The sequence below is a fragment of the Anabrus simplex genome, chromosome 1, assembly GCF_040414725.1.
Source record: "Anabrus simplex isolate iqAnaSimp1 chromosome 1, ASM4041472v1, whole genome shotgun sequence".
Classification (NCBI taxonomy): Eukaryota; Metazoa; Arthropoda; class Insecta; order Orthoptera; family Tettigoniidae; genus Anabrus; species Anabrus simplex.
Window position 1 is genome coordinate 970,351,849 of NC_090265.1, and position 18,631 is coordinate 970,370,479.

At 37.0% G+C, this 18,631-nt stretch overlaps 1 protein-coding gene across 6 annotated transcripts in view; it reads left to right on the forward strand.

The window, feature by feature from the left end:
- The window catches only part of LOC136857838 (protein sel-1 homolog 1), a 275,191-nt gene that overhangs the window by 243,119 nt on the left and 13,441 nt on the right, over positions 1 to 18,631 (forward strand). For all 6 annotated transcript variants that reach the window (XR_010858566.2, XM_067136810.2, XM_067136809.2 and 3 more), the window contains one exon: positions 1,282 to 1,404. Coding sequence is in view for 5 of the 6 variants with exons in the window: in XM_067136810.2 (XP_066992911.2) it covers positions 1,282 to 1,404 (123 nt within the window). In the remaining variant the exon portion in view is untranslated. The remainder of the gene's footprint in view (positions 1 to 1,281; positions 1,405 to 18,631) is intronic.

Below are 18,631 nucleotides of genomic sequence, written 5' to 3' on the forward strand. Positions count from 1 at the left end.
CTATGCGATGAAGCCACCTGGAGGCAGGTGGAAGCTGGGCAGACCATGCAGAACTTGGCGTCAAATATTCAAAGAAGACCTACGAGTAGTTAACATTAGCTGGGACGATATCGAGAATGTTGTTTCAAACAGGACTCATTGGCGGAAGTTTGCTGCCCTATGTGCTTCACGCAGAAGGAACCAATGATGATGATGATGGTGGTGGTGATCTTTCATGAAATCTATAAATTATGGTCCCATAAAATCTATTTAGTTTTGGTACATCAATTTCCACCAGAGTTTCTGGTGTATACTCGGGTTTGCAACCAGCCTTATGAAAGCATTTTGTAATTATCTGCTATATGACATGTTTCCTGGCCTTACTCATCTTTCAAACAACATCCAGAAGATCAAGTTTTCCAGCCTACTTCACTGAGATATTGTCCAAACATTTTGAACAACTTGTTGGCGATAGAAATTCTCTGTTTTGTTTGACTCTGTGATCCTTGGGCTGTACTATCATTCTGTTGAGTAGAAAGACATTTGATGCACTCCAGGGAAGTAAACTCACTTTGTGCCATGCGTTGTCAGTGAAGACCGCAGTTTTTCTATCGACTTGATACTTATTTTTACCAAAGCATTACACCATTTCTTGAACCGTTCATTATCCGTATAAGCTTTCTTGGTGGCCTCATACTGGACTAGTAAACGTTTCACTGTTGCAAGCACCTTCGTTTTGCTGTCTTTAAGTGAAACCATTTTGCAGGCCCATTCATATTAACTTCCTTAAAATTAGTCTCCTTTTCTTTACTGGTTATTTCTCCATTACATCAGTCTTCTTTGAATCTACAGTAAGCGTAGTGTTTGGCAAACTTGAAAAGAAAAACCTGTGTTCTATATATTAGAAGTATTCTTTGGTTCATAATCCTCAGTAACATTTGGCAGTCCACTTAGCCACTGATTAGCCATTTCTTTGTCTACAGATGAACCTTCACCGTTAATACTTTTAAAAGAAATATAATTTCTATTCTACAATCTGGCAGAGTAACCTGGACTAGTCATCAAACATTTGCCTTACAATTTGTCTGCAAATGTACCAATGAGAAGTTAAGCAGAAGAATTTTCCCTTTTAATTGAAAAGGTGTTTTGTCATTAGAGCATGTCATTGATAAGATAATACTAGTAAAAGAGTTACTTTTACTTTTCTATCTTATTATGTAGATAAGTACAGATTAATTAGCCTTCTCTTTAAATGAGATTTGTGTAGAATTATTTTAAAAGTTGTTCCTCTGTGTGTCATAGGACATCCACTTGGCAAAGAGATGTTATGACATGGCTGCTGAGACTAGTGCAGACGCCAAGGTACCAGTGGCTCTGGCACTTATGAAACTCTCCTTGCTGTTTACCATGAAATATATCCAAGAGGTAAAACAATATTTATTTCATAGTATTTGTAGTTTTGGAGGGCTTCATGTCATGTGTTTGGTGAGATATGGTTGATATACTGTTTGTAATTATCTTTACATTGTTCTATATATTGCTGAAATTAACCTTATAAATTGTATTTTTAACTGCACTAAAAAATGTATTTGACAATATTGTATATTATTATGTTGGTGTCTTGAAAGACATAAATAAGTCCAGTGGGCACTTCATACCAACATGTAGAAGATTTCTAGTTACACAGTTATTAACCTGGCATAATTAATTAAAACTCACCATTAGGTTGTCCTTAAGAGTTCTAGTCTCTCTCCCATTCATAGTGTTAGATACTACTGTAATTACATTGTTTACACCCTATTATGCTTTATTGCACCATTATCTCAGTTGGTGGTATTTTCTTCAGTCATCAGTGGGTTATTAATATTTTAAAAGTTTATTGAAATAATGCAGTGCCTTCTATTCATACCATAGAACAGTGGCCAGAGTACTGTACTAGCTTGCTCCTGACATGCAGAGCCTGACTGTTCTGTTATCAGGAGGGAACTGATTTTTATGTGCTACAACACTTGAAACTATTTTCTTAAGTAGAAAAAATTGAAAAAAGTATTACAAATAGTCACTCATCTGTCATATTGAGACAATAGTGGGTTAGAACGGCTCTCTGTCGCAGTGAACAACAAAGACTTTCTCAAGTTTTCCATCACGAAGCTATGTTGGTTGTTTGAGAATAGTGCACGATACTGGAAGGAGAACCATTCAGTGTCATAACATGGTAGTTTTGCATATTTCATCAAAAGGAATGTAACTGACACAAATTCTTGATTTCACCAATGTCTTCTTGCCCTTCCAAAACTTTGGCAACATTGCAGATAACATTAAAACAGTTTTTAAAAATTTCTGTTTAATAACTTCTGCTTTGTGGCTGGAGAGTGAGTGAGTGAATCTTTTCTTAGTGCCATGTATCTCATTTGTCTCAGTTAACAAGTTGGTTGATATTTCTAATTTCTTATCTAGGGCAAGTGACACAAAAATCTTAATTTTGCAGATGTGTGAGATAACTCAGTGAATATTTTTCACAACTGCATTGTACTTGAAATAAACTTTCAACATATTAGGTTGTGTTCAGTACATATCGAAGATACAATAAGTACAGAACAAATTTGGCCAATCAGACACCAGTGGGATCCAAATAGATAACCTTCTGATTTTGCTTTGTTTGCACACACTCTACAGTTCTGATGACTAGTGCCAGAACTGTAGCTTAGATCCTTTTTCAACAGACAAATATCACCTAGGCCACCATAGCTCAGTTGGATAGAGCATCTCGTGCAAAATCGGAAGGTTGTGGGTTCAGTTGACCATCCAGTGGTGAATTCAGCAACATTTTGCTCCAAATGAGAATCAACTCTTTTACCTTCACTTTTGGCATTATGTCACCAATCACTTCATTAATGTACCAGTACTGTATAAGCAGTCTGAGTTAATCAAGGCAACGCCAGTGATTAAATAACATTTGATTCAAATGTGTTGCTTCATTTCACGCGTAAAGGATTCCCTTTCAGTAAGAGAGGAAGTGAGCCAGTACATTCAGTCAAGTTCATGATGCAATATACTTAAGAAGGAAATGCATTTACATTGTGGTTTGGAATTTACAATGGATTAAAACAAAGGAGTGTGTTTTCACCTTTACTGTTCATAATGGAGATGGATGACATCATAATGGCAGGAAGGGAAGATTACAGAGGGGAAGGAATGAATGTAATGATGTTTGCAGATGATACAATCAGGGGAGATGAAGAGGTACAACAACAGCTGGATGTACTAAATAGAAGGATTAAGGCTCAACATGCAGAAGAGCAGGAATATGGTGATGAGTAGAGGAAGTAAAGAAGGAAATTGCAGTTTCCAGCATTTCCTTTGATGGGCAAATCTCCTGTTCATTAGGATCAATTCTGCATCAGTCTCACAAATATTTTCTGGGCCAGTTTTATTTTGCCCACCTGGTACAAGTGATATTACTTATTATTATTATTATTATTATTATTATTATTATTATTATTATTATTCGAATGACCCTTTTGAGGGTACGATAAATCAACTTTGCTTACTTTTCCTCACATTTAACTTTCTTAGTTTCCAAACTCCCTTCATTTTCTGAGAATGTTGTTCCTTTTCCTCTCGAGTCCATTTTCTTCCAGTTGTTAATTTCTTTCTTTCCTGAAATCCTTTCTTTCATGTTACTTCTCTGAAATGTGTTCTGTTTACTATCGTATAAATTTTAATTCCAGCGTTTTTCATATCCTTGAGTTTTAATGAACCATGTTGGCTTGGATTTGTAACTGTTCAATAATTTGAAGATTTGTTTAATTAGTCTATTGTTTTTCATTATATAAATGTGTCCAAAAAACTGGAGTCTTCTTTTCCTCGTTACAGTTGTCAGTTTTTCAACTTTTCTTTTTCTTTTTTTGCTAGTAGCTTTACGTCGCACCGACAGAGATAGGTCTTATGGCGACCATGGGATAGGAGAGGCCTAGGGGTTGGAAGGAAGCGGCCGTAGCCTAATTAAGGTACAGCCCCATCATTTCCCTGGTGTGAAAATGGGAAACCACGGAAAACCATCTTCAGGGCTGCCGACAGTGGGATTCAAACCCACTAACTCCCGGATGCAAGCTCACAGCCGCGCGCTTCTAACTGCACGGCCAACTCGCCCAGTACTTTTAAATATAGCTCTCCGTTTGATCGTAGTCTAAATTAGGCGTTGTTTTTTCCTATATGTCCCAATATTTTTCTCAAAATTCTTCTTTCAACTTTTTCTAATTTTTCAAGATCCCCAATTCTTGTAAGTTTAAGAGTTTCTGCTGCATATAAAATTTCTGGCCAGGCCAGTGTTTGATAATGTCTTAATTTCAAGTTTCAGGATAGAGATTTCTTGTTGTATGTATTTTCTGTCATATGATACATCCTTCTTATTTTGTTTACTCTTATATCAATAGCTACCTTTTCTTCTTCTTCTTGTTATTATTATTCTTTCTTCGCTATGCCTGTTCGCAGAGCGCGTTGGAACTTGTTAGTTTGATGATGGTTTTCCTTTCTTCTTCTCCTCCCAAAATCTCTTCATGACCTCGCTATGCTGTTTCTTGCGTTCTTCCGTCTATTGTTTCCCTGTGGTTCTTTTAGCCTTTTCCGTGAACATGTGCTTTGCAACCAGATTCCCAAAAGCCTTGCGATCCCTGATGATATCTTCTGTGATGTTCATTTCTTTTAAGTCCTGCTTTATTTCCTCGAACCAGCTTATTTTGACCTTCTTTGATTTAATTATACCAAGCAGTTTTTTTGCATATCTAGTGTCATCTATTCTACAGATGTGGCCATAGAATTTCAGTCATTTTCTGCGTACGGTATCGGTGAACTTGTCGATTGCTTTGTACAAATCTACAGTTTTCCTTTTGATCCATATACCATTTACATGAACGGGGCCATATATTTTCCTAAGAAATTTTTGTTCTTGTTTTTCAATTTCATCAATTTTAGAGTGGCCTCCTAGGGATGTGGTTTCTGAGGCATACAAGGCTTCCGGAAGAACAACAGTCTTGTAATGCCGAAGTTTTGCATTTCGTGACACTCTTTTATTGTAGTGGTTCCATGTTATTCTGTATGCTTTCAGGAGTTTTGTGGCTATTTCTAAATTAGATTTCCTGTCCAATCCAGATGGTACAGTGATTTCTCATAGATATTTGAAGGAAGGGACCTGTGTAATTATTCCATAATTTGGCTGTAGTGGGGATCTTTGGATATTCTGGTGTCCATTAACCATGATATGAGTCTTCTCATACGATATTTGGAGGCCTGTCTTTGATGCTATCTCATGTAACTTCTCCATGGCATACCTGGTTTCTTCACTAGTCTTGGTAAAGATAGCTACTATTATTATTATTGTTGTTGTTGTTGTTGTTGTTGTTGGTACAGAGTTAGCCGTGGAAGGCAGAGGTGGAAGAAGGTGGGGGCTGGAATGGGTCTAACTACAAGGCCGAAAGATGAATTAAAATTTCAATAAAGGTTATATTTTCGGATATGGCAAGGTTTAACAATTTTTACATGGAATTTGAAAACTTAACAAGTACAGCAAGTCAACAGCTATCCAATAATCAGGTACAAGGTCTAATTTTACGAACGAAAGTACAAGTTTCAGGGTCTTAACAAGTTCTGGGCTTCGAGCCCCAATTCCACAATCCCTGAGCTACTAGCCCAACTTTACCAAGACACACATTTGTTCAAAGGGCAGAAAACCCCTTTATCCAAGGAGCATTAACTCCAAAAAACATATCAGACCTCCTAGAGGCCCTTTACCACCTCAAAAAGAGCTGACCCACTCTCAGTTTTTCTGAGCCTACTAAAGGCCATAACATATTTTACCAAAAATTGCCCTCAAGGCACCACTTACAAGAAAACAGGGGTATCTTGTACCCAGCCTACTGGGCCTTAATAGAAAAATAATAGGTTAATTTAAATGGCCCTAAATGCAAAAGGAATGGAGGCGTGAATTAGCATTCCTAAATACACACTTTAAAACCTAAGAGGCACTAGGCCGATGACACAGGGGCTATTCCGAAACTAGGGAGGTGACTCGTATAAGAAAAATTTTAACACATTAAGGAAGAATAGAAAATCGGTTACGAAAACGTAGTCACCTCAAATCACAATGAAGGGGAGCTCAAGAGGGTAAAGCACTCTCTATCCCCGAATTACAGTTAAAGATATATGAAGTTTTACAAAGACTGAAAGAAATTTACATGTTTCAAGAGATAGGTTACATATTAATGGTTTCGAACCTGCCCCGCGGGTTAAACTGCTGAGCTAGCAAGAAATAAAGATGTTAAACGGCCATTACCTTGTTGAAGAGCTGCTGCCCGAAGGAAGAGGCGCTACCCGCCCCCTGCTACCCGTCCATACACAAAGCTAGATGTAGAAGAAGTGGCGAAGAGCCGTGAAAATCAGCAGTTTTTAAACCCTCGGGGAAGTTTCAAGACCTCTCATGAATAATTAAGACACACCCACCGTCTTTTATTGGCTAACATCAAAAGTTACACACGAAATTGGAGAAGAAACACATGATTGGTAGGAAATTAATTACAGAAATTCTTGATTGGTTAAAAGCAAAACCGGCGGAAAGAAAAGATTAATACTGCCAACCTACAAATGAAAGAACGAAATTTAGTAAAAAGAAAAACTTATGAATACAAAATGTCATCAAATAAAGTTCCTTCACTTCGCACCAGGGTGCATGATCATAGTTTATTAGTAGAGATATCTATAAGAGAAAGTCCACACTTCTTGATCAATAGAAAACAAAACACGTTGAAATCCACACAGTATTGACAACTTGGTAATCACAAAATGTTATTGTAGTAACATCTTCTGAGAAACTTATAAATTGGTCCAGTTTTAAGGTTCAGATTTTCTCCAGTAGAGGAGGATTTATTGGCGCTAGATTTAAAATTGCGGCATAGGGGTGTACCACCCGGTACAATAATAATAATAATAGTTATTATTATTATTTCTTTTATGTTGTTCCCAGGTATTTAAAGCAATCTGTCCAAGATATTATGTTATTGGTAATTGTGATGTTTTGAGGGGCATGTATGTTGTTTGTTATGAATTTTGTGTTTTTCAAATGATATTTGCAATCGTACTTTGGCCTCTTGTTTCTATAATTCTCGTATTTGTTCTTGAGCATTATCTAATGAGTCTGTAATTAGCGTTATGTTATCTGCAAAAGCTAAATAATCTATAATTATTTTATTTGAATTTCTTCCTAGTTGAACACCCTTAGTATTGATGGCTTTCCTCCATTCTCAAACTACCCTCTCTAATGCACAATTGAAGAGTAGAGGTGACAAACCGTCTCCCTGTCGTACACTTGATCTTATTTCAAATGGTTTTGAGAGTTCTCCGAAAACTTTTACTTTGGATGTTGTGTTTGTTAATGTTGCTTTAATTATTTCAATTGTTTTATTATCAAGTCCAAATTCCTTTAAAATATCAAATAGAGTATTTATATCAATTGAATCATAGGCCTTTTTATAGTCTACAAAAGTAATGACAAATTTAAGGTTTCTGATTTTTGAATATTGAATTTTCACGACCGCATTGTAATCGAAACCGACTTTCAACCTATTAGGTCGTGTTACGTACATTTATAAGTTTCTCAGAAGATGTCACTACAGTAACATTTTGTGATTACCAAGTTGTCAATACTGTGTGGATTTCAACGTGTTTTGTTTTCTATTGATCTTCCTTTTAAAATTTGTTCTGAATATGACCTTCCCTTTCTAAATCCTGCTTGATACTCTCCTAATTGTGGGTCTAGTATTTCTTCAGCTCTTTTTAAGAGTGTCTTGGACAAAATCTTATATGTAATTAGTACAAGAGAAATTCCCCTATACGTATTAGGGTCTGATTTATTCCCCTTTTTGTGTAATGGATGTATTAATGTTGATGTCCATCCTTTACCAAAGTGCCTGTTGTCCAGATTTCTTCAGTGATTTCTGTTAAACATCATCATTATTATTATTATTATTATTATTATTATTATTATTATTATTATTATTATTGTTGTTGTTGTTGTTGTTGTTTATATATTATTATAAATTTTGTTTGTTGTTTTAAAGGTGAGAGTTGCAATTCTTGGTGATATAGCTTGAAAATCAATTATAGAATCTATTATTTTTAAATTCACAATAAATCCTGTTCGAAATTGGGAACATTGATTCTTAACTCGGTCAGATATCCCTATAAATTCTATAACCTTGTGATTCGAAAGGTTCTTCCATTGTGTTTCTCATTTCTTGAAGGCCCACTATTAAATTTCTTTGTTTATCAAATTCATCTGTAAAAGTCTTTAGTCTTCCAATTTTACCGAAAGAATGAACATTGTGTGTTGCAATGTAGTTAATTTGTTGATGTTTAATCCTCTTAAGTTTAGTTGGTTGCAAATGCTCGCTCATTGCTGTCCTCAGTTGGCTACCGGCCGAATCCAAAGTAGCCTTTTCCTGAAGCCTGATTGGACAGGATGGTGGAAATATTTTCCTAAGAGACTTTGCAATATTGATTATTGAGGGTAATGAACCTTAAGTGGAGCAAGTAAAACAAAACAGAAAAAACTGATACTTCAAGACACGCACACCAGGTTACATATGAAGATCAATAAAAGGTTCAGTGGAAGGGTACTTTCAACAGAACAAAGGAAGGGAGCATCTCTCAGAATGCAAAAATATTGGGCTGATAGGAAATCAAGAAATCCTTTGTAGAATTGACTAGAGTGGTGCAATGTAGGCCATAAAATGTAAAATAAAATAAATAATAGCACTATTTACACAAAAATAAAACAAAACTGACACATTCTTACTATATTAACTGAAAAATAATAAGAAAACTTAACTCATAAACATGCAGCATCATAGGGTGTGCCAGGAGGTTTTGACCAGTTCTGTCAAACAATGCACTCAGACTGAAACTGAGGAGTGGTAGGAATGAAATTTTTATGCACACTGATAGTGGAAGAGTCCAATGTAAGGATAGAAGCTAACAGCCCACTACATTAAGAACTATAAACATTTATATCTCGACCCTGTTGAAAAACACTGCTGCTCCCTCTCCAGGGTTTGGAAAATTCCAAACCACCATTCTCTTCTTCCCACTGTCTTCACAGGCTTTTATCATTGTTATTGAAGTATTATCCCTCTTTTACACTTTTCAAGGGACCCAAGGAATACCAGTATAAACGGAGGAAGTGTAAATCATGGGAGGAAACTTCTATGTGTAAAAATGCTCTGGAAAAGGATGTAAACATTACACAAATGCATATTATTAATTTATAGAGTATTTTAAACTTAATCCTATTACAGTACTTACCTCAAGTAAAGGTCCAGTATAAATTGACTGTTGAAACTACACTGCCTTTGTCATTCTGTTCATCCACTGACCACGAGAAAAGGGTATCAGTGGGTAGTTAAAATATTGTGTAATACAATATATTATGTAATCTGTTTATTAGAATGGCTGTAGAATTATCTAACATGCAGTAAATTTTCTTTCTCTATTAATTTTATAATAATAAAAGGAAGGGGACGCCGAGTGTTGGGCGGCGGGAAATAACCTGACTCCCTAAGGGGGCCAACGGCTTCGGGCGAATGAGCCCCTTTGGGTGGGGTGATGGTCCCCACAGTGGAGGAAATGCCACTGGAATCCATTACGCAGCGTCTGTTCTCCAGGTTAGGGGCGGCTGCACAAGGCGTCTGTACTCCAGAGGAGCGGCCTCATTATCACCTCACTGGATCACATCCAGAGTTGTAATTTGGGACCTAGTCCCACACAGGTGACACCTTGACAGTCAACCATGGAAGGTCTTTTAAGGAATACTCCACCGGCTGAACCAAGAGTTCAGAGAAGGCAGCATTCGGATACGGTGGGCTGCCACCTGAAAGATACCGTGAAGTCGGAGGCACGGAAATACCCCAGTACTACATACACGAATGAGACAAAATCAAGAATCAAACCAAAACAGATAACATACTTCTCTACACACAACATAAACTCACTCATGCAAACCGGTAAACTAAAAGTGATCACCGACATAATGGACCAACACAAAATTCTTATCATGGGATTACAGGAAATTAGAAACACTGACCAGGATGCCTTGGAATCTCAAGGGTACAGACTTTATAAAGGTATACCCGGGAAGAGAGTGATGAAGAATGTCCCACAATTTGGAACAGGATTTTTGGTCAGCCTTAAAATAATAAACTCAGTTCAAGAATTCAGATCACAGTCTCCACGACTCTCAACGCTCACCTTAAAGGCATCTAATAAAATCTATACTATAATAAATGCCCATGCTCCCACTAATGATAAAAACAACTCCTCAAAAGACCAGGAGGAAACAGGAGAATTTTGGGACCTATTGGACCAGACCATAGATAACATCCCCAAACACCATATAAAATTATTAATAGGCGACTTCAACGCTCAACTAGGCAGAGAAAGAAAATACCGTGACATCATCGGAAAATGGCCAGCACACAAGAAAACAAATAAAAATGGAGAGAGACTAGTTGACCTGTGTAGAAACCATAATTTAATCTCAAAATCTACATGTTTTAAGAGGAAACCTCAAAAACTCAAAACATGGAAACACCCTGACTACACTAAAGGAGAATGGCAACTGGACCACGTCTGCATGGACAAATACCACCACAAAGAGATCTATAACGTCAGAGTCCTCCGAGGAATAGACACAGGTTCAGATCACTACGTAGTTAAAATTAAAATTAAACTCACTCCCCAGAGGAGACAACAAAAGCAAGCCCTTAAAACTAAAAGAAAAATAGATCCTACCCAGCTAATCAACAACAAAAATTACCAGAAAGCAACTGAAAAAATAAAAATCACAGACAAACTTGAAGACTTAGTACACAACCTTAAACAAATTGCAGAAGACCTAGCTCCAATTAAACCACGTAAAAAACACCAATGGTGGAACAGTGAATGTGATGAAACAGTGGAGAAAAGACATCAGGCATGGCTATTACATCAGTCCCAAAAGACAGAAATATCCTATCAAAAGCTAGTAAAACAGAGAAAAGAAACTACCCAAGTCTTAAGAAGAATAAAAAGACAACATCATAAGGACACCCTGCAGTTAATTGAAGAACAGTTCAGTAAAACTAAATCAAGGGACTACTACAAAACCTTCAGAAAGCAGCTCCAAAAATATGAACCCCCGACCCTACTGATGAAGGATGAAGATGGTAAGCTGGCCCATAACAATAAAGACAATGCAGAAATTCTGGCTAAACATTTCAACAAGCTTTTAAATTGTGAGGAACCTACAGAACTCCTTCATTTGGACACCAACACCCCCATAAAAACATCACCAGAAAACATCAATCCCCCCACAATAAAGGAAGTCTACCAAGCTCTGAATAAATTAAAAAACTACAAAGCGCCAGGAGAAGATCAGACCTTTGCGGAAATCTGGAAATATGCAGGAACCTCAGCAAAAGTTGCCCTCCATCAACAACTTGTCTCTATTTGGATTAAAGAAGAACTACCAGAACACTGGACAACAGCCCTCATTCATCCTCTGCACAAAAAAGGGGACAAAACCGACCCTAATAACTACAGGGGAATCTCTCTCCTAGACATAACATACAAAATATTTTCAATAATCATCCTTAATAGGATAAGTTTACAACTTGAGAAAGAACTAGGAGAATATCAAGGAGGTTTCAGACCCTGGAGGAGCTGTCCTGATCAGATCATGAGTCTTAAGTTGATAATGGACTATAACAGGAGAAGAAACAGAGATATGGTGATAACATTTGTAGATTTCAAGAAAGCTTATGATTGCATCCATAGAGAATCTCTGTTTAAAATTTTAAGACACCTTGGACTACACCCCAAATTAATAAACATGATAAAATTGACTCTCACCAATACCAAGTCAAAAGTGAAGTTTAGGGGTGAAACATCAGAGACATTTGAAATTAAAACTGGACTACGGCAGGGAGATGGGCTCTCACCACTATTATTTAACTGTGCTCTAGAAATGGTAATGAGGGAATGGTTTAGAAAATGTCCCCCCAAAATAAAGATTGGCCGAAAAATCAAAACAAATTGCCTGGGTTTTGCTGACGATTTAGCATTACTAGCAGTGGACATAAAAGAAGCAAAAACCCAGATATCAGAACTTCAAAACATTGCAAATAAAATTGGCCTCAAAATATCATTTGAAAAAACAGAAATTATGCCCCAAAAACCAACACAGCTAAAAGAAGTCACCATAAATGGTAATAAAATCAAAATAGTAACTCAGTTTAAATATCTTGGAGAAGTAATAACACATAACTTAAATGAAAAAATCTCAATCCAAGTAAGAACAAATAGATTAGCTAAAGCACAAAAATTAACATGGGATATCTACAAAAAGAAATGTCTATCAATAAATACAAAAATAAAACACTACAACACAGTTATAAAACCGGAAGCTACATATGCAGCAGAAACACTCTTTTACCTGAATAAACAATCAAAGACTGACAGACTTCAGAAAATTGAAAGGAGGATTGGAAGAACCTGTATCAACAAAAAATATCAGAAAGATGGACAGTGGCGGTTAATACCTAACAAAGTCGTGTACAAAGAGCTAGAACCCATTACAGATACTATGCGTAAGAGGAGACTGGGATTCTTTGGACATATCATGAGGATGCAGGACTCGAGACTTCTGAAACAACTAGTACAACACAATCTCGTCTCAAAAAATACCACAACAGGATGTAAATGGATCAGAGAAGTAAGAGAGGATCTGAAGGAAATAGGCCTTACAACAGAAGACACCAAAAATAAGATAAAATTGAATACAAAACTCAAGAATACAAACCTCCGCTTTACCCTTACACAAAACAAACCAACAACACGCACATTTTCAACTGAGGAAAGGGCACGAAGATCGGAGCGTCTGAAGAAGTACTGGGAGGACCGCAAAGCCCGAACAATCCCTTCAAAGAGACCTGAACGACGGACTGACTAAAGTGATCCTATGTGGTCATAAAAGAAGAAGAAGAAGAAAAGGAAGGGGTCCAAATGCACCTCAAAACCCAATTTTTCATTTTCACTTTCATTGGTGAGTTATGAACAAAATGAGCCTTCTTGAGTATGTTAAGCAACCCAACCACAGAATTGTACGACTCACTGTCCCAACCCTCATAATTCTCTGCAATGACTTCAAAAAACTGTCTTAGATCATCATAGTGTGAAAATATTGTGTGGACTGCTCTGGAATGAAAGCTCCAATGGGTAATGCTTGCTTGTGGAAGTCTGAATCCTTTGGATTCCTGAAGATGAGCTCTTTTTGAGGATCTACTAAAAATGAATGAAACACTGTCAGATTGTGAATGAAGAGCCTGGCTGATTTTGTTGTTTTGGAGCAATGGAGATGAAGAGGGTTTAACTTTTGGGCGTAACTGTGTAGAAATATTGCCCTTGGACAAACTTGTTTAACATTATGCTGAACACCTGCATGCTTTCCCACCATTGCACAGTGGGACGAAATGACGAAAACGTGGCCATAAGTCCGACAAAAAAAAAAAGTTTTCTATTGGGGATTTTCGACTCATAAGTTGGTAATAGGAACGTTGGGACTATTAAATTCCGACCCTAGAAACAGCCGGCCGGTTCATTGTGAAGTTGCACAGCAGGTCAAATGCGTAGTGTTTCTGTTAGTCACGCACGAGGCAAGCTGAGCGAGCAATGTATCACATGTTAAGATATTGATAAAAGTGATCTCAGACGTTTATAAAAGTATCGACAAAATGGATAATGTTTCTCCAGGTATGTAGTTTATTATTCAAACCTTATTAGATGTTAAACAAAATAGTAACAGTTGTTTATTTATAATTAACTTTTATGCTAAATAACATAAAATAATACTGAAATATAGTAACAAATAATAGGTAAAAGTTATGTATACGACAGCATTCGGCTAAATCTCGCATACTGTGATGAAGTGTAATTAATTTACTTTCAAAATCTCTTGGAAAAATGCACTACTAGCCACTACTCCGGTAATGAACCACATTTGAAGTGAAAATTGGTATTAGCCGTTTTTTATGTATTTTGTAAAAAGTTATATAAAAGTTCAGTTATAGCAATATTTCTGTGAATTATGCTATTTTTTATACGTGTAGCATAGTAAAGGAAAGAATGTGATGAAAGGAGATGGAAACATTGGCCCTTCTTTTGAAGGATCGGACGCATAACTTAGAAAAGGACAAACGATGCTATTATATTCTGTCCTATCTTTTTTTCATACACACACAGACACACACACACACATGTGTAATCAGCAGTATCAAAAACCCTATAATACTCATTTTTGCCCAATTAAACCAACTTTTACGAATTTTGGTCCGCCATATTGGATTCGCCATTTTGACTTTTTCTATTTTAGCATCTAATTTGTAATCAGCAATATCAAAAACCTTATAATACTCATTTTTGCCCAATTAAACCAACTTTTACGAATTTTGGTCCGCCATATTGGATCCGCCATTTTGAATTTTTCAATTTTAACATCTAATTCGTAATCAGCAGTATCTAAAACCTTATAATACTCATTTTTGACCAATTAAACCAACTTTTACTAATTTTGGTCCGCCATATTGGATCCGCCATTTTGAATTTTTCAATTTTAACATCTAATTCGTAATCAGCAGTATCAAATCCTTATAATACTCATTTTTACCCAATTAAACCAACTTTTACGAATTTTGGTCCGCCATATTGGATCCGCCATTTTGAATTTTTCAATTTTAACATCTAATTCGTAATCAGCAGTATCAAAAACATTATAATACCCATTTTTGCCCAATTAAACCAACTTTTACGAATTTTGGTCCGCCATATTGGATCCGCCATTTTGAATTTTTCAATTTTAACATCTAATTCGTAATCAGCGTATCAAAAACCTTATAGTACCCATTTATGTCCAATTTTACCAAGATTTAGACTTTCAGCCACGTTTTCGTCATTTCGTCCCACTGTGCATTGTGGAGCACCCGTCATATGTTTGACGTACGATTTTTATCAATTTACTCCCCACTTTCGCAGAATATCGACAGTTAATTCTGATAAGCCTGATGCACTCTTATTAGTCGAAACATCATAAAAGGCTATGAATCTTTCTAAGGGACCCTGTTTTGAGCAGAACCGAACTTGCGATCTATTTGATACATCTAAGGTACATCTGCCTGAATACCAATGAAATCACAAGAATCTAACTCTGCTTTGATTGTCTTCCGACTTATGGCAGATACAGGCTCAATTAATTAATTCTGTATTTCTCTTGATGTGCCTCTAAAGCCCAATGTGGACTGGAGATGATATTGAATATACTATTCCTGTTTTGAAAGAAAAATCTAACAACTCTTAAGTAATTGCCCCTGTTGATCGAGTCTTCCCCCTCAAAATGACCTCGAAACCCAAGCTCTTGTTTCCCAAGTAAACGCACGTCAACAAGTCTCTCAGCAACAAGCCGATTTTGTTTCACGAGTTTATGATGTTTAACGGCTTGAATACTCGCACCTTCAGATAAAGAATGTTCTATCCTCCTGTGCCCCCAGTAAACAGAATCTTTCTTCATTCTGAATATGTGTATTTGAATGTTGATGCTTGTATGCTTTTCTAAGAATTTTTTTAAACAATATTACCCCATTTAAAGTCCATTCCTTTCCACCGCCAAACAAAACACACATAATAAAAAAGCTTCTTGCTTTCGGAACTCGCGGTTAACTACGAATATCGTGTATACCAAAAAAATTGAAATGTTCTTGCAACTTTACCGTCAAAATACTTAATAGCTATATTAGACATACATCTTTTGTTTTTGGCTTCCCACTTTTCTTCCAAGACGAGAACGGTTTACAATTTAAAGAGTTCAAAAGACTCGATAGTTCCCGAAGGTGCCTACTCATTCATTATTTGAATGCAAGTTTCAAGCAGATGATCTCAGTCTTGTTTTACATAACTAACAGAAACTCAAAATGTTAATTTGTTGTTTCCATGTCTGAATTGTCACAAATAATGCCAATAATGCAGTGATTGCCTACTTATTCAAAAGAATAACACACAATTAACAATACGGTACTTCGCGCTGCGAGTTTTTATATACTCAAATAGCAGAGAAGTCGTGCCTCACTGAGGCCTATACCTTGCTGAGGGAAGAGCGTGGGTGATAACCTAACTTCCCTCCGCCGCGCCGCTCTGCTCCCAGTCACAAAGCTGACAGAACGCAAACAAAACAGTAAGTCCTGAATGAGTCAAATTATGTCCTGCCTCCCTGTTGGAACAAGTAGTCTGCCTTTGCCATCTAGCACATCATCTGCTGTCATCTTGTAGTATATCAAAATAGAGATTGTTGTAGTTTTAGCACAATAACAACAGCAGATAAATTTGTTACAATATTTATATTTAATCGTATTTCTTAGGGTAGGCATTGCCTCAGATGACTCCAAGTAGTTTCACCTCTGGATTATATCCTTCTTCCAATCTTATGGGGGTAATGTTTTCCTGCCATTCTGTGTTAAGGAGTCTATATAACCACTGGACTGCTGGAGTTCCTGCTGCTCATAACATATCTGCACTTAACTCATCCACTTCCTCATATTTTTCAGAGACTTTTCTATCTCCAGCCATGTAATTGGTGGTTCTGTGCTTCTACTTTCCTCATTGCTACTACAGGGTTCCTCACTGTCTGATTTAACAATTTATAAAGAAAGGTCTTAATTCGCTCCTGATTTAGTCTTCTTCTTGCACTAAGATTCTGTTGTCTCCTTCTATTGCCTTTATATCCTCTTGCTCACACCTTGTGTTCTTGACTACCCTATACAATAATTTCCTATTTCCTCTGCTGTCTAATTTATCCACAAACTCATTCCATGCCTTTTTTTTTTTTTTTCCTCTCTCTTATTTTTCTCTTAACTATGATTTCTTTGTTCTATAAAGGTCCTGTAGTGTATTAACTTTTTGACTTACATGATCTTGGATAGTTTTATTTATCTAGCATCCATTTTGCATGGATTCTTTCTTTAATGGCTGTTTTGACTTTGTCATTCCTCCAAGGTCTCTCTTTTTACATTCTTGGTCGATTTTGTTATCCCACATAGTTCTTTAGCTTCTCCCACATTTTTATCTTTAAAAAACTGAGCTCGATAACTGCAGTCGCTTAAGTGCGGCCAGTATCCAGTATTCGGGAGATAGTAGGTTCGAACCCCACTGTCGGCAGCCCTGAAAATGGTTTTCCGTGGTTTCCCATTTTCACACCAGGCAAATGCTGAGGCTGTACCTTAATTAAGGCCACAGCCGCTTCCTTCCCACTCCTAGCCCTTCCCTGTCCCATCGTCGCCATAAGACCTATCTGTGTCGGTGTGACGTAAAGCAAGTAGCAAAAAAAAAAAATCTTTAAATATTTTCCACTCTTCCTCTACTGTAAATTACATAATTTATTGATTCACTAATGCTCATTAATCATCCCCTAAAATATTTCCAATACAATTAAAAATACAGTACTGTATATAATAAAGAGTTTTGTCTGTACATTGCTCAAAATTTAAAAAGAATGTTATTTCTGTAACGGTCATGTCTACAATAAGAAGGAAATGCAACTTTTAATTTTCTGTCATGTACGTATGCACATTACGAGAAAATGGCTGAACAGAAATGAATTAAAAATCTGTATTTAAAGTCAGGGAAGAAGGTTCTATGCTACAGCTTAGATTATAAACAATTTTATTTATGCCGAGTGAAATGGTAGTTTTGGGGGGGGGGGGATGCCTGATATATAATTCTCAATTATCTATGTTATTAGTGGTCCTATTGATAAATACTGCATAATGAAAGTTATATACACCCATGTTCATTAAAACCACTAGAGATAGGAAGTTCATATTTACAGGACATGTGCATTAGTATGTTCTGAAGAAATGATTGGCATTTGAACCATGTCTGCTCTCAGGTTCAAGGTCCACATTGATATCTCGGCGCACCACCACCGACTGGTGAAATGTGCCTGCGAATTTCATTGTCGCTATAAACCGAAGGTAATGGATCAGTGTGACTTGAGCAAACATGCAGGACGCCTCCCAGACGTATGCGAGAACCGTACCATCAAATGAGTGAGTTTGAAAGAGGGCGCATTATTGGCATGAGATAATGTGATGTATCCATCCAGGAAATTGCTGCTCGTGTGGGACGAAGTGTATCGGCAGTACAATGGATGTGTACAGAATGGTTCAGAGAAGGCCGTAGAACACGACAAGATGGGTCTGGTCGCACCACCCAAACCCCCTACCGAGAAGATCAACACCTCATCCGAATGGCATTGGAGGACAGATCTGCATCCTCCTCAGCTCTGGTGCAACAGTAGAACAGTGTAACACATTGTACACTATCAGGAGTGACAGTTCATAGCTGTTTATTACAGTCTGGGTTACCGCCGCGTCGTCCACTTCTCCACTTACCTTTGATTATTGTGCATAAACATGCTAGACTGTAGTGGTGTATGGATCTACGTCACTGGAGACAGGAATGGCAGCAGATAGTGTTTTCAGACAAATCCAGGTTCTGTTTGAAAATTATGCCCGCATTTTTT